This window comes from Paramisgurnus dabryanus, chromosome 4, assembly GCF_030506205.2.
Source record: "Paramisgurnus dabryanus chromosome 4, PD_genome_1.1, whole genome shotgun sequence".
NCBI classification, from domain to species: domain Eukaryota; kingdom Metazoa; phylum Chordata; class Actinopteri; order Cypriniformes; family Cobitidae; genus Paramisgurnus; species Paramisgurnus dabryanus.
This window is the reverse complement of record NC_133340.1, coordinates 30,893,013-30,908,803: the sequence shown is the minus strand read 5'-3', so window position 1 is coordinate 30,908,803 and position 15,791 is coordinate 30,893,013. Positions and strand designations below refer to the sequence as shown.

Genomic DNA, 15,791 nt, shown 5'->3' with positions numbered 1-15,791 from the left:
ATTTGATTCAATGTTGTGCCAGTAAATCACAATTATGTAATAGATGATTTAATGGACTATGTATTTAACTTAAAGTCGTAAATTTAATTATTTTCATATTACAATTGAGTTCCTTATAATAAGCAAGTCGTAAAAACATATATAGATATATATCTTATATATAGATAAATAATGTTATTGTTATTATTATAAAAATATACGTTTAAAAACATTTGATTCTATTAATATTACAAAATATTAGTGTTGTTATTGCATTTAATTATAAGGTTTATGGTATTATATTATTACTAATAATAGCAACCTACTTTTATTATGATTATTGCGGTAATGGGTTATTTGTTTAGAGGAATGAGCCACAAAGGTCAAAAGCACTTCAGAAACTGGCGAAATATCAGTTATAGACCTAAATGTGATCTGATCATTATGAGGAAACAAGTCAAGGACAACCCTCAAAGTGTCTGTACTATAGTATGCTTAGTTAATTAGAAATCTGTCAAGTTATCTGCTCCCGCGGGACGTCTTCTGTAACCAATCAGCGCGGACGCAGGCGTTATGACTGAGGTGTAAACGCGCAGGAAAGTTCAGAGAACAGTGGATGAAAGAGATGCTGTTTCACAGAGATGTTTTTAGTGAGATGAAGCACTTATAGTCACAGGAACCGGTTATAGGTTTCATTTTGACAGAGTTTTTGGGAACTTATGGGACTGTAGATAGATAGGCTACTTTGGCGTCTCATGTGGTCGGATCCAAATGGGTAGATATCAAATACAGCGGTGATACATATTTTACAGGTCTTCAATTGATAAAATAGCAAGAAGGTGTCAGGTAGTCAGATTTCAAAACACATTTACTGTCTGTGCGCAAAACGCACCCAACAGCTCTCTTCCTGCTCCAAGCGAAGGTGTTGCAATGGAAAAATCTAAAAACTTTAGGATCGACGCCCTTCTGGCTGAAGAGACACACAGAGGGAACCGCGAGCTATCACCCGGACTCAGTAGCGACAGTCCGACGGGCAGCCCGGTGTCCTGCAGGCGCGCAGACACCCCGTCTCCACGCGGCACTGCCCTACACCTTCCAACCGGACTCATCCCTAAACCAGGGCTGCTCAATCTCCCGCACCCCGGACTCACGTCTTTAACACAAGGCTCGATCCCGGGCATGTACACTGCTCCCATGTACCCTCTTTCAGCTTTGGGAGGTCAGCACCCTGCTTTGGCGTACCCGGGCTTTGCGCAGCTGGCGCAACCGTACCCTGAACAGTTGAAGGCTGCGGCGATAGCTGGATCTTTACCCCTGGAGCACTGGATACGAGCTGGAATCATGCTACCACGACTTCCAGATTACACCTGTGAGTGGGATATCAATAATTTTAGCCATTAATAAACATTATATATATTTACATCATATATTAACAGAGTAGGCATGTATATATATATATCAATATAATGTATATGTGATAACAGTGTTTGCTATTCTTATTAAAGAAAGTTTGAAGTGAGACAACGCACTAAAACTAAGAGTAAAAACTTTAATTCATAACAAACATTAACAGATCGGTGGTGGCTGTATTTAAATGTGTGTAGCCTAATAAATATGCAAATATTTGAAGTACAAATAATCTAAATTAAATTAAGTATGTGACAATTACATTTTCATTAATTAGAAACAAAGATTACAGTATCTGTTGTGAAATAAATATTGCCAGAAGAAAACATGAGGTGACTTTACAAAGTTGGTGAATTGCATGCACATTAATAATATCCATTCATTTATACACATCATAATAATCATGTCATTTCCTAAAATGTAATTTCGTTGCATCGTTATCATCCTCACACTGTATGTAAATATTGTGATGGCTCAAAAAATCCTTTTCAACATAATCAGACGTGAAAAAGCAAACAGAGAGAAAGAGACAGATGCTTGCTCACCTGCCACTCTTAAGGGTTAATTTTTTTCTAGGCAATTATAAGGTTTGTAAATCCATGATAAATTATGTAAATTAAATTGTGGTCACCATATGCAGTCAAATTAGTTTAGGATTTGTTTTAACTGGGGACTTGGTTAAAAGTTAAATTTTTTTTAGTCATTTTAAATATTAGCGTAAACATGCTGTTCCTAAAGTGCATATACACCAAGAGTACCTTTTTTATATAAATAATTATGTTTTTAGATCTATCATGTGATCCAGTCTGTGATAAAATCATCCTACATAATGTAAAGAACATACTGTGAAAATATAACCTTGAAATTTTTAATATTGACTGAGAAAGATCATGTTAAATATTGAAATCAAACTTTGATGCTCCAAATCTCAGAATAAGATTATAAGACTTCAGCCTGGATTTCACAAATATAAGTCAAATATATTAATAAATAGCAATGCAATATCCTATATATTTTTTTTATGTATAACATCGCACAAATCTTATAACAATTTTTATTTTATTCTAAGATACTTTAAGAAAACGACACTTCTAAACAATAAAATCATTTTAAGTCTCTGGCTGAGCATTCATCTTTAATGTAGTACCAGGATTTACACCAAACTGTAATAATATAATTTTATTTTTGGCTTCTTTATAAACCTATAAATGTCAGCTTGATGGAAACTATCATTGTGCGAAAGAGAAACAATAAACAAACGCCTTAAACATGCTGCAGTTCATCAATAAAATCCCAAAAGCGTTCATCGAATTTTCATTAAGTTACTGGCTTGCTCTTGCATTTATGGCCGCCCGGCCCTGCATCCACTGTGTTGAACAATAAGCCGCAGTACAGTTTTTATGGTAAATGATAGCTGCAAATTCTGGGCTTGCCTTTGTATGTGTGGTCGCCCGACCCTGCGAGTCCTTGACTTTATATTAAACAGACAAAAATCTCGTAAAAATAATCTAGATGTGGATTACAGTGGCTTGCATCCTTTTTGCCTTGTGCTTAATTTTTATATAGAGGCAAAAGAGGTCTGTAATTAATTTGTAACAGATTCACATCAGTGCAGGGTTTTAGGATAAACACTGCTAAATGTGCATGACCTTAGTTTAAAGTTTAAAGTAGATCAATATAAAGTTATGTTAAACTGCAGTATCATAGTTGTATGGTTTGGACAAACCCGTAACCTTAAGCATTAAACTTTGCTGTTTGAAATATAAAATGATAGTTTATCAGGACGACATGTGAAATAAGTTTCTTTGGCCAGGTGAAAAGCAGAAATGAGCATTGCCAACACAGACTTAGGGATGAGCTTGTTTTACTTGTGCCTGTAAGCAACCACCAAGCAATTCCCTAGCAACCATCAACTACAGCCTAGCAACGACCTGTCAACCTCCCTTAAAACTCTAGCATCATGGCAGTAACATTTGCACGAGCAAGCAGCATTTAAATCTAGTTGCATTGATTGTTTGTATTTACATTTATGCATTTGGCAGACATGACTTACAGTGCATTAAGTATACACTTTTTATCAATATGTGTGTTCCCTGGGTTCAAACCCATGACCTTTTGCGCTGCTAATGCAATGCTCTATGTACTCCGTTCATAACATATGCTAAAAATATTCATATTCAATTCTTTCTGCTTGACTTATAGCTGCACCCCAGTCTGGTTTGATGGGCAAATGTCGCAGGCCGCGGACGGCGTTCACCAGTCAACAGCTACTTGAACTAGAGAACCAGTTTAAACTGAACAAGTATCTCTCGCGACCCAAACGCTTTGAAGTTGCCACATCGCTCATGCTGACCGAAACACAGGTGAAGCCTCGGATAAGTGCTCAATGATACTTCAAGATACTGTATAAAGATATTTTATCAAGATACCTTCATGTTTGTCAATTAATACATTTTTGAAACCAACAGGTGAAGATTTGGTTCCAGAACCGTCGGATGAAGTGGAAACGGAGTCGTAAGGCCAAAGAGCAGGCCGCTCAAGGGGACACCGAACGTCAACGAGGAGGAAACAAGTCGGCCAACGAGAGGCCTGGAAGAGACGTCCGCAGGGCTTCCGCTCAAGGTACGGATGAGCAAGAGGAAGATGTCGATGAGGAAGATGAGGAGTATGATGTGGAAGACAGAGGAAAACACAAGTTCATGAACAAACTTAACATCCAATGTACCACAGACTTCTTGCATCACACAGGTGAATTAGGATACCACCCGGATAGCTCGTTCTCAGATGATGACATGGAGGACATCGGAGGGGCTGATAGGAAAATCGGCGCAGGGTTATGAAAACACAGATCAAAGAAGGAACCAGACATTATCATAATGAGTTTCTAAACACGAACAGCGGGAACTGATAATAATATACAGACCTGTGATACGGTATTGCAATAGTAGCAAGAACTGAGGTGAAAAAGAGAACGAGATAACACATTGAGAGACACAAAGAGACAACCACATGACATTTTACAGATGATGGTACCTTGGTGTTTTGGTTTCAGCTTTAGATAAACACATTTAAAAAACAAACAGTTTATTAATATCAGAAACGTATGTGTTAACAATTTGAATTTACTTTGTTCACTGTAAATAACATCAATCGTTGTGTATATTCTGTGTCAATCTCAGTTTTCCAGTCAAATTTGCTTTACATTTAAAGCTGCATCTGTAACTTTTAACTCTTTAATGCCATCTGTGTTTGAAACAAAGTTGCAGGTTTCTTTTCAAACTTTTTTAAAGTGTGAAGTTAAAGGTCCACTGTCCAGATTTTAGCGACATCTAGTGGTGAGATTGTGAATTGCAACCACCGGCTCGGTCCACAGCTAAAAATTCCTTACAGAACGCAGTACCTACCGTAGTCGCCACAGGACAAACATGAGACAACGTAGTGTCAAAATGTGCTCCAGTTTGTCCGTTTAGGGCTACTGTAGAAACATGGCGGTGCAAAATGGTGACTTCCATGTAAAGGGACCTACGGTGTATGTAGATAAAAACGGCTCATACTAAGCTAATAAATACAATAAAGTTCATTTTGTACGGTCTTTATACACCACTGATAATATAGTTGTGTATATTATATTACATTTCTGTCAAGAGATCCTTCTGAAAGTTACACAATGCACCTTTAACTGACATTACAGCAAAATCCAACCCAACAGCTTGAATAAAAAAAAAAACAATGTTACGAACACCAACTTTTATGTACTTGCTCAATAACTTATTTTATATCCTTAAAAAATATATATATATATATATATTGGATTGCAGCTTTAATAAAATAACATCTGACTAAGCTGATTGAACATAGCTCCAGATAGACGGCTTATTCACAACCGTTGCAACAAAATAACAACAAAAGAAAACAGTAAATCTGTTTGAATTACCGAGTGATACATAGAGCGATTGTCATTCGTGTTTCTGTTTGAACTCTAGTCAGAGGGAGGGATTTTAAGGTGCTACATATTATATATTTATTTGTATAGAAATGTGCCAAAACATGTGCCAAATACTGAATATGGTGCACTGTATAGAAAACCTTCACCTCCCAAACTCATTCACGTTAAAGTCTAAAGAGCGCGAGCTGGGAAAGTGTTTCACACGTTGGCTGTTGTCTAATTGTTATTTAAGAGTCTCTGTGATTCATTTACATTGAATGCTACAAAGGAGGTGAATACAATGTTGTATTAATGTCATGTTTGTCTGTGTTGTCGTAAATTGTTGATAATAAACAAACAGGAACACAGCTGTGTGAATCTCTATCTTTTATCTTTCGGTAAGGATGACAAACACCCCTCAGGTAAACTTACCTACCACACACACTGTAAAAACACAAGTTTGTTTTGGAAGTAAATTGAACTATTTTAAGTTTTGACCTGTGAAAGTTAACCTAACAAAATTGTTTAAATAAAATAAAGTCACTTAAAAATATATGTTGATTTGACAAAAATGCTGCATTTTCACAGTGTTCGTAATACAAAGTGTAGAGTTGGCGTATCAGGTACTATTTGTATTATTACACTACAAATAGCAATGTTAAATTATAATTATTAATGTGAGACAATGTAAAAATTGTGGTTACAATAGTTTTATTATAAAATACAATAATTAAAAAATTTTACTGTAGTGAAACTATAGGTAATTACCTAAATACTGCATATAACTCCTTTATAGCTCACAGTGCATTGCATCGCAAAGGTAATGAGTTCAAACCCAGATAAAAACATATATCTACTGTATGTAATGCACTGTAAGTCACTTTGGATAAAAGCGTCTGCCAAATGCATGAATGTAAAAAAGCAACAAAAATAATAAGACTGCATGAGCTGAAAAAAAAATTCTCTCACTGCCTTGGAAATGATTAACATGCCAAAGAGAATCTGCAGCTGCAACGGGTTATATACAGCCCAGGCTCTCAAATATGAATTACTCAGGCAAGTTTACTGATAGTGAAATAATTAAGTTAATGAAGAGCAAGTAAAGTAATCTGCTCTCTGCCAATGATCTCACCACTATTATTTCATGTCCAAAAAACATACATAAAAATAAGGATGAGGCCGAGACTAAAACAAGGCTTTATATTGGGCATTTGTGTGAGGGCGAGGATAAATACAGCACAGGTGGCAGGACAGCGTGCTTTTATATAATGATTAAATGCATTTTTAACAGGCTTATATCTCTGCCTTGTTAAAACTCAACAACACTCGGGAACAAGGACAGACTTTCAGTTTGTTTTTTGCTCATTTTGAAAGAGCTTTATTTTCTAGTCATTGTAATTTGTCTACGCTCCCTGACAGTGATAGTAATAAAGATTTGAGAATTGCAAATGAGTGTTAAACCCTTTAGTTTGTTTCAAAATCAGGAAGCTGACAGTAACTTAAAATGAATAGTTAACGCATAAAAACACACACACAGAAACATTAGCAACATGATCCAGCATGTGTGTTGGTCTCAACTGGTTAGCAAAGCAAAGGTCATGGGTTTGATCCCAAAGTTCACACATACTAATAAAACGTAAATGCACTGTTGGTCCAGTCTGATATGACTGGAATTTGTATTTTAAGAGTTGGCTATGGATTTAAACATTAATCACAAAATCGTACGATTCATAGAAAAAACAACAATGAAACCCATCCCTAACCCCAACCCTCAAAGTGACGAAAGCAAATTGTACAAAAACGTACAAATTATTACAAATTAGCCACCTTATAAAATACATAGACATTGCCATGAGATTGTGCTGAATGTGTGCTTTGGATAAATGGACCAGCCTGATCTCACAGGAATTTGTATGTGTTTAACAGGTTGGCAAATATGTATGAATTTGTTCATAGTGAATCGTATAAAATCGTATGATTATTAGAAAAGAAATTATTAGTAATAAATCATAAAAAATTGTATGATTATTAGAAGAAGAAAAAAACAAAGAAACCTCGCCCCTTACCCCAACCCTCACAGTGGTGAAAGCAAATCGTACTAGTGATGGGCAAAGATTAATCGCGATAAATCGCATACAAAAAACAAAATAAAATCTTAATATATATTTAAAAAAATTATATATAAATAAAAAATTTCTGAAATGTATATATATGTGTGTGTGTGTGTGTGTGTGTGTGTGTGTGTGTGTGTGTGTGTGTGTGTGTGTGTGTGTGTGTGTGTGTGTGTGTGTGTGTGTGTGAGTGTTTAAATATACATTTAAATATAATAATTACACACAGCACATATATTATGCGAAAACTAACTTTTATTTTGTATGCGATTAATCACAAGTAATTTTTGCCCAGCACTAACTAAAACGTACAAATAATTACAAATTAGCCACACTGTAAAAAATATATGCAGCATTTTTGTCAAATCAACATAATATTTTAATGTTTCTTCAATCATATCAACTTAATTTTATAAGTTATGTCAACTAGCCAAACCAGTCAAAACTTAAAATATAAAAAAACAAGTTGAATTGAAGAAACCAAGTTGTGTTAACTTCATGCTGCATTATTTTTACAGTGCACCTTATAAAATATGTACAAATTACCATGAGATTGTGCTGAATGTGTGCTTTGGATAAATGGACCAGCCTGATCTCACGAGAATTTGTACGTGTTTTACAAGTTGGCTAATATTTATGAATTTGCTCATAGAGAATCGTTAAAAACGTACGATTAAAAATTGTTCATAGTAAATCGCATAAAATTGTACGATTATTAGAAAAACAACAATGAAACTCTGCCCCCTAACCCAATCCTCACAAGGGCCAAAGCAAATTAAAAAAAAAAATAACTCACGAGAATTCGTACATATTTTACGAGTTGGCTAATTTTTTAAAAATTAGCAAATTATTATAAAAACTCATCAGAATTCGTACATATTTCACGAGTTGGCTAATTTAAAAAAAATTTGCAAATTATCACGAAAACTCATGAGAATTTATACATATTTTACGAGTTGGCTATTTTTTTTTAAATTTGCAAATTATTATGAATAACTCACGAGAATTCGTAAATACTTCACGAGTTGGCTAATTTTTTAAAAATTTGCAAATTATTACGAATAACTCACGAGAATTCGAACATACTTTACGAGTTGGCTAATTTTTTAAAAAATTGCAAATTATTACGAATAACTCACGAGAATTCGTACATATTTTACGAGTTGGCTAATTTTTTTTAAATTTGCAAATTATCACGAAAACTCCAGAGAATTCGTACATATTTTACGAGTTGGCTAATTTTTTAAAAATTTGCAAATTATTATGAATAACTCACGAGAATTCGTACATATTTTAGGAGTTGGCTAATTTTTTAAAAATGTGCAAATTATTATGAAAACTCACGAGAACTCATACATATTTTACGAGTTGGCAAATTTTTTTAAAATGTGCTAATTATTACGAATAACTCACGAGAATTCGTACATATTTTACGAGTTGGCTAATTTTTTAAACATTTGCAAATTATCACGAAAACTCCCGAGAATTCGTACATATTTTACGAGTTGGCTAATTTTTTAAAAATTTGCAAATTATTACGAATAACTCCCGAGAATTCGTACATATTTTACGAGTTGGCTATAATTCGAATGAATTCATACGAAGTTAATCGTGCAAAAACATACAATTCTCATGAATAAAACAACAACAAAACCCAACCCCTAACCTCGCATCTAACCCCAATGTCACAGGAGTCAAGGCAAATCATACAAAAACGTACGAATGTGGTTGTATGAATTAGCCAACTCGTAAAATACGTACGAATTGCCATGAGATTGTGCTGAACGCTTTAGATAAAAACATCTGCCAAATGCGTAAATAAGATAAATAACTCAGTAGTGGCAATGTTAACATTGGTACCCACAAATAACCCTCCTTGAAATCTTGACCAAATGCTAAACATTTACTTTCGCAGCCAAAAGACAAAACATATCCAAAAATGCTCTCTGCACAGTTGAACTGACCTGCTACCATTTTATGTATTTATGCATTGCTTTACAATCATTGCTGATCTACATCTTTAGTTTAAAATGGACATTACATTCTATATTGATCTCTCAAAATACCACTTTATGTTATCCCCGCAGCCATTTTTTTAAAACTTTAATATTATGGTGGTTTATTACTGTAGGCTTGTACATAACACGCTCAGCATAAAATGCTTTAAGTCATGTGCATGTAGCATCAAAAATGTTGTTCAGTTTTCACCCGTCACTCCATGTTCCACTCAGTCCCTTTTATCTGCATGAAAATGTCAATTTCATAGTGAAATAAGTAAATGTGACTCAACCAATTTGTCTACCGACTATTAAGGGGCCAATGACTTGAGCGACACGACCCCGTAAAATATTTATACGCTGTAGTTTAATCAATCCGACTCATTACGGGAATATGAACAGATTGTGTGATCTTTTAAAGCAATCACCCGTATTGGTTGAGATTTCGCTCGGGCCGTGTCGTGTCACTTAAGCTAATGGGAAGGTAAGGGAATGAGAAACCGGAGCCATAAATTCACATCTGTCGCCACTCTAACCGTGCCTCAAACGCGCGAAAAAAGGCCAAGTTTCAGTAATAAACTTTATTGAAAAAAGGCTGAGCCTCTTTTCTTTAAACGCAATGTGTTGTGTTCAAGACAGGCATTTATTATGCTTACGGGAAATCTATAAAACAGATGCGAAATGTGCCTTAATAATCAAGATAAGCGACTAGCTACCCGTCACAATGATTATGATTGGCTAGGAGTCAGCAAAAGGCCGTGTTTGTTTTTCCTTGCCTCAATAAATAATCGCCCTATCCTTGAGATGTGATTTCTGAATGTACACTAAGAAAGTGGCTGATGTTTACTTTAGTGGCTAATCTGGATGTTCAGGCCTTCCAAAAGTTGAATTAAAGGCTGATTTGTTTAAGAGACATCCACCCGTCTGTTTTTCTAAAACAGCCGCTCGCATTCAAAGCTGCAATGTCAAGATTTTGCATGCTTTGCATTTTATCAACACACATCGGTCAACAATCAATATCGAGTAGGTGCAATGCATGCACCACTTTAACTGAACTTTACGGTGCCGTGCAATGCGACTCATTCGCACTGTATTTCCCAGCCCCTCCCTTTATGGCAGATAAGTGATTTACTGAAGTGGAGAAACAGAGGATCAAAGGCACTCAACATTGACCCATAATCCCTGGCTAATTAAATAATTCACTAATTGATTCATCGCCAAATCAATAAAGCCGGAGATGGTTTATGGTGTTGGTATAGCACTCTGTGACCAATTGGTTGGCGACTATGAAGAAGCGTTCTTATTAGTGCCACTTACCAAGGCAAGCATCACAGTTATATTGCTTTAAGGATCCAAACCCAATAGGGTGATTCTCATTCTCATTTTTTTTTTGCACATATAAGATTAAGGTGTGAACTTACTATAACCATTATTTTTAGAGGATTTAAAAAATATTTCCTATAGAATTATTTACTTTTTTTTAGATTATCATTATCAAAAATTATCATTACCGCAACATGATATTACATTAAATATATGCATTTACAAACTCATGTTTCGGTAATGAGAACTAAAAAGTTGTTTAGGTACTATGACAAACAAAATTTCAACTTTTATCTGGAGAGAAAAAAAAATACTGCTTACCTGGTAGCCATCTTGAGTGTCACAGTCAATTATGTCACCTCCAACAAATATTTTTTGGAAATGTTAGTTCCTTGAGAGCTTAAACAATGATTGAAAATTGTTGCGGAGGATGAGAAAATTGGTCTTGGACACATTTATATTCCTTATTATTGTTTCTACATTTACCAATGATCACAAAATACCACATGTTTCTTTACTGTAAATGTTTATAGTATAACATGCACTGAAGCTTTTTATTTTTTAAAATTTTTTTATTATAAATATTTCCATGTCAAAGAACCCAAATCCAGTCATGGATACATTGCGGTCATGAAAATGTTCCCCTTAAATGTGGAAAAAAAAACAAAATCGGTTTGTATGATGTTTGAAATCATGTGCAATAGTACATGAAGAGATGTTTGTAACGGTAACGGTATGTTAAACAACCTGTAAACAACCACATGCAGAACATTTTAAAACTAAATGAATAAATTAAACACCCCTGCAGATGTACCTTTGAGGTCTAATATGAATTCTTCAGGTATAGTTTTTGAAAGGGTAGCAGCCCAATGATAACTAGGCACCATTTTTTTCTGACAGTGTATGGCATTACTAAGAAGAACCATTCAATAACCTGTATTCTAAAACATGTGCATGACATTATTTTAATAATAATCACATATTTAGCTTTAAAAACAACTTTCCATGTATATATAAACCTGTGTTTTCTATAGCAGGGATGCAAATGAGCATACTCTACATATTCTTGAACAAAACAAAGGGAGCTACGTTTGACCTTGATGTAGACAAAAACATGACATCATTTCATAGCCAAAGGGATCGTGAAAGTAGCAATAGGGTAACGGTCCTGCACGCTCCTCAGATCATAAACATTGTTTCTGTATAATGAATTATTATCCAGGGAGGCCCGACCGAACCTCTCTGAATGGTTTGCATGGAGAGAAAATGCTAATTCAAGTGTAATTCACCCCACTGGAACTGTATATGTGTCTGGGCATTACGTCGGCCACAGGAACATATGCAAACATGTTTACGATCCCTCTTTCTTTGGCGTCGGGGTCATTGAGGAGATCGAGGAAGATGAACATTGAGTCAGAGCATCACATTTGACCCCCATGAACCATAAATTTGGGAGTCACCCTAACAAAGAATGTGATCTGGTCTGACTTCTTATAGTTGTTTAGTTGGTCAATAAAAATAAATGTTTTCGTGAAGGTCGGACACTAAATAAACAACCTGAAAACAAATTGCACACTGTAAGAGTGTCACTGGAGTCATTAACTATGAAGAGAAATTCAGCATTAATGCATCCCAAACAGTCTAGTGCGTTGTTTAATATTGTAAATGGTTTGTCGTGCATAATGGGAAAACCTATGGAAAGCTTTTTTCCTGTGTGAACTTGTCTTTTCTCCGCTGTAAAAAGGATAAATGCATGCATAAATGCAAGCAGGGCCGGGTCTACAGGGGGGCTGGGGGGGGCATTGCCCCCCCAGATTTTCCTTGTGCCCCCCCAAAAATGTCCAGCCAACCTTAAAATAACGGAGTCTCTTTACATAAAAAACATCTTCTATAGGCAAGCGCCAGCGTTTATAGTTCCCGCTCACTAACGTCTGATTAACTTATTCGAACCTTGGTGATCTTTTCAGCAGTATTTAAGTCACAGGAAAAGTACTACTGTTCTCTATGACGGTAACTAAAAAAAAACGCATCTTTAAAATATATATCAAAAACAATGCAATTTAGTATTACATAAACGTAATAACCCAACACATATTAAATTAAAACTTTTTTATAGTAAAACATGCCCAAAATAGCCCCTTATCCTTTCTTAGACTCACCTCATTATTTATTCATGCAAATACAACAGCCAATGGCAAGTCTCCAGCAGCATTTAATGTGTTTGTTTTAGACGTAGTTCTGTTTATTAAAATTAGAATATGCAGTTTGGTTGTGGCATACTATATAGTAGATATAAAATATATAAGATGGTTATACAGTAAATATACAGTATTGTAACAGCTGAGCATTGCGTGCAGTGCAGTTTTAAAATCAAATTTTAGCGGTTTTGTCATCGTCATTCATCAGCTCATTCAGCCCGCGTTTGAGAAAAACTTCACACGCAAAAATCTACAGACTTTTAAGTTCAGGAGGAGCTTTCACTCCGCAAGGTCATCGTAAGGTAAAACGTTGTATTTTATAATGTTGCGTTCTATTATAATATCTAATTTGCTGTGTTATGAACAAAGCAGTGTGATTTATCTTTGGTCTCGTCGCAAATCACACTTACAGTATTTTAGGGCTTGTGCTTTTGTCTGGTGCTGTTATAGGCAAACAGGATAACCTTTGACGAATTTGTCATGCATGTCAAATTGCTTGCATGATGCAACAATATATTATTTAAAGCATTGTGCTTTGTTGTGATATTTGAGGTTGCTGCAGCAGCAATGATAGGGTCAGGAATTAATGACAATACAGCTTATCACATTGAAAATACATTATTTTACATGAAGAAAATGTTTGAGAAGTGGAAATAAAGTTCCTAACAAGTGTTTATTTAGAATAAAGGCATATGTTGGGTAGGGTAGGTATAAGAATGGCTTTAATTTATCTATAAGTAAAATAATAGATTAAATGCAGTGTAAACATTAATAAAATATAGCTATGTACAGCTTTATATTTATATCACCTGCTTGCCTGATTTCATTAACTGTGACTAAATGTGTCAAACTAGTGTAATCATTATAACATTATAAATCATTAATCTAATTGCATCTACTTTTAAAATGTGAACGTGCAAAATGACATATAAATTGCCTTTTATTATAAGACATGCAAAGTAATATTGGATTGAAACATCCATAATTTTAGTGTATGAATCATTTTAGTCGAGAAATGGCTGCCCACCCAAAAATCCTGACTGCCCCCCCAGTCCAGCAAGCCTAGTACCGGGCCTGAATGCAAGTGACACTTGTCTGGCAAAAGAGGACTTAATTATGCTGAAAATATAGAAAAAGCTTAAAATATAAATATCACTATTATAATTCAATATACCATGGTATTGTACACAGTACTACAAAGCAACTAAACAGATAAAACTATAAATATATTATGGTATATATCTATGTACTATTGTGAAATAATGTGTATTAAAAAAGTGGGCTCCAAGTATTTCGACACACAACTCTTTGAAATGTGATAAAATATCAAACCAAGTGGCGTTTACATATGGTATTAACAATAGATGTGCTGTCCAAAACTTAAAAAAGGAAAACAGACTTTTTACACGAACCAAAACACCTTCATATCTGGTAATTGAAAGAAATTGCGTATATGGCAAAAGTTATAAAATCACTTGCTTGCAAATGCCACTTTGAAATGTGCTTATTAAATGCAATAGAAGTCGGTTTTAAGTGTTGCTTTACTTTCTAAACCCACCTTGTGTGTGTCTATCAGCAAAGACGTCACAAACAACCAAACGACCACCAAACACCAACCATCACATATTTTCAATACTGGTAGCTTCAAAAATAATCCCCTCACTAACAATTTGAGCAATATCGCCATCATGTGGTCAGATTGAAAGCTACATCAACACCAGCAGAGTGTCGCAGGGATGACGTACTTTTGTAGGCTAACCGAAAAAGTAACGGGACAATGCCCCCCCCCTTTATTTAACTGGCAGTAACATTACAGCTGACATGACAATAATAATTCCAGCATACAAAATACAAAAAATAATAATAATACGTGACACTGCTTGTGAAAAAGCCCATTTATTTTTCCACAGACTTTGGAATTATCACAAAAACAAACTGTTTAACATAAGTTAAAGACACTTACACGCTTTGTCCAACAAGTTAGTCTTCACAGGTAAACACAACTTTTATGAATTTTGAAGTAAAAATTTAGCTTTATAAATTTCTAGTAAACACATGTCAAAGTTTATCAAATTTGTATTTTTAATCTGTGAATATTAATTTGTTGGACAAAACGCGTGTCTTTAACTTTTGTTAAACACAGATCTTATTTTATTGCGTTAATCTAAAAATCTATTTGCGTTTTTTTGCGAGGGAAACAGTATCCCGCTAACTTCCGGGTTAGCCTACAAAAATACGTCATCGCGGCACTGCCCTACAAAGCCAAAGCGCAGTAACTACGCAGTTGGTCAAAAGTGAGTTAAGGGTTGAAATGGGCTTTGTGAGATCTGTAGTGTCTCATAAAAAAGTATCCTGGTTAATTTTTGTCCTATTTCAGAGAAACGTCTGTGCCAAAATTGCAGTTACATATTTGACTGGCTGGTGTAAAAACTAAAGGCATTTTTTTGCGTAGTTACTGCACTTAGCCTTTGGAGGGCAGTGCAGTACTCTGTTAATAAAAAATTGCAGCAGTCACAATTTTACTCTCACTTTATTCTTCATTTAAATCAAATCATATCTATAATCAAACATGTATAATCAAATAATATACTTGTTTACAGTCTTGTTTTATAAATACTTAAATTTGCATAAGAAAAAAATGAACAGAACAAAGAAACTTGACCTATGTACGAGTATTATTCTTTTTTAAAGTTTTTCTTAAAAGTTTCTTATTTTTCTTTTTAAGTTGATGTGGAAAAAACTATGGAAAAAAAAATACAGTTAGGCCCTTATTCACAGCTAAAAGTGAAAGACACTCATATTAATATCATATGATATTAGTACAGTTAATACGGTTATATTTTACCCAAAA

General features: G+C 34.8%; 1 protein-coding gene across 2 annotated transcripts; it reads left to right on the top strand.

The window, feature by feature from the left end:
* The first annotated feature begins 611 nt into the window (after positions 1-611).
* mnx2b (motor neuron and pancreas homeobox 2b) lies at positions 612-5,420 on the top strand. Of its 2 annotated transcripts, none has more exons than XM_065253887.2 (3): positions 612-1,348; positions 3,589-3,749; positions 3,855-5,420. In XM_065253887.2, exons 1-3 carry the CDS (start codon positions 910-912, stop codon positions 4,224-4,226), a joined length of 972 nt encoding a protein of 323 aa, XP_065109959.1. In that variant the 5' UTR covers positions 612-909; the 3' UTR covers positions 4,227-5,420. The 2 variants fall into 2 exon arrangements, with proteins under 2 accessions (XP_065109959.1, XP_065109958.1); XM_065253886.2 differs by having other exon boundaries at positions 612-1,372.
* Positions 5,421-15,791: the final 10,371 nt, after the last annotated feature.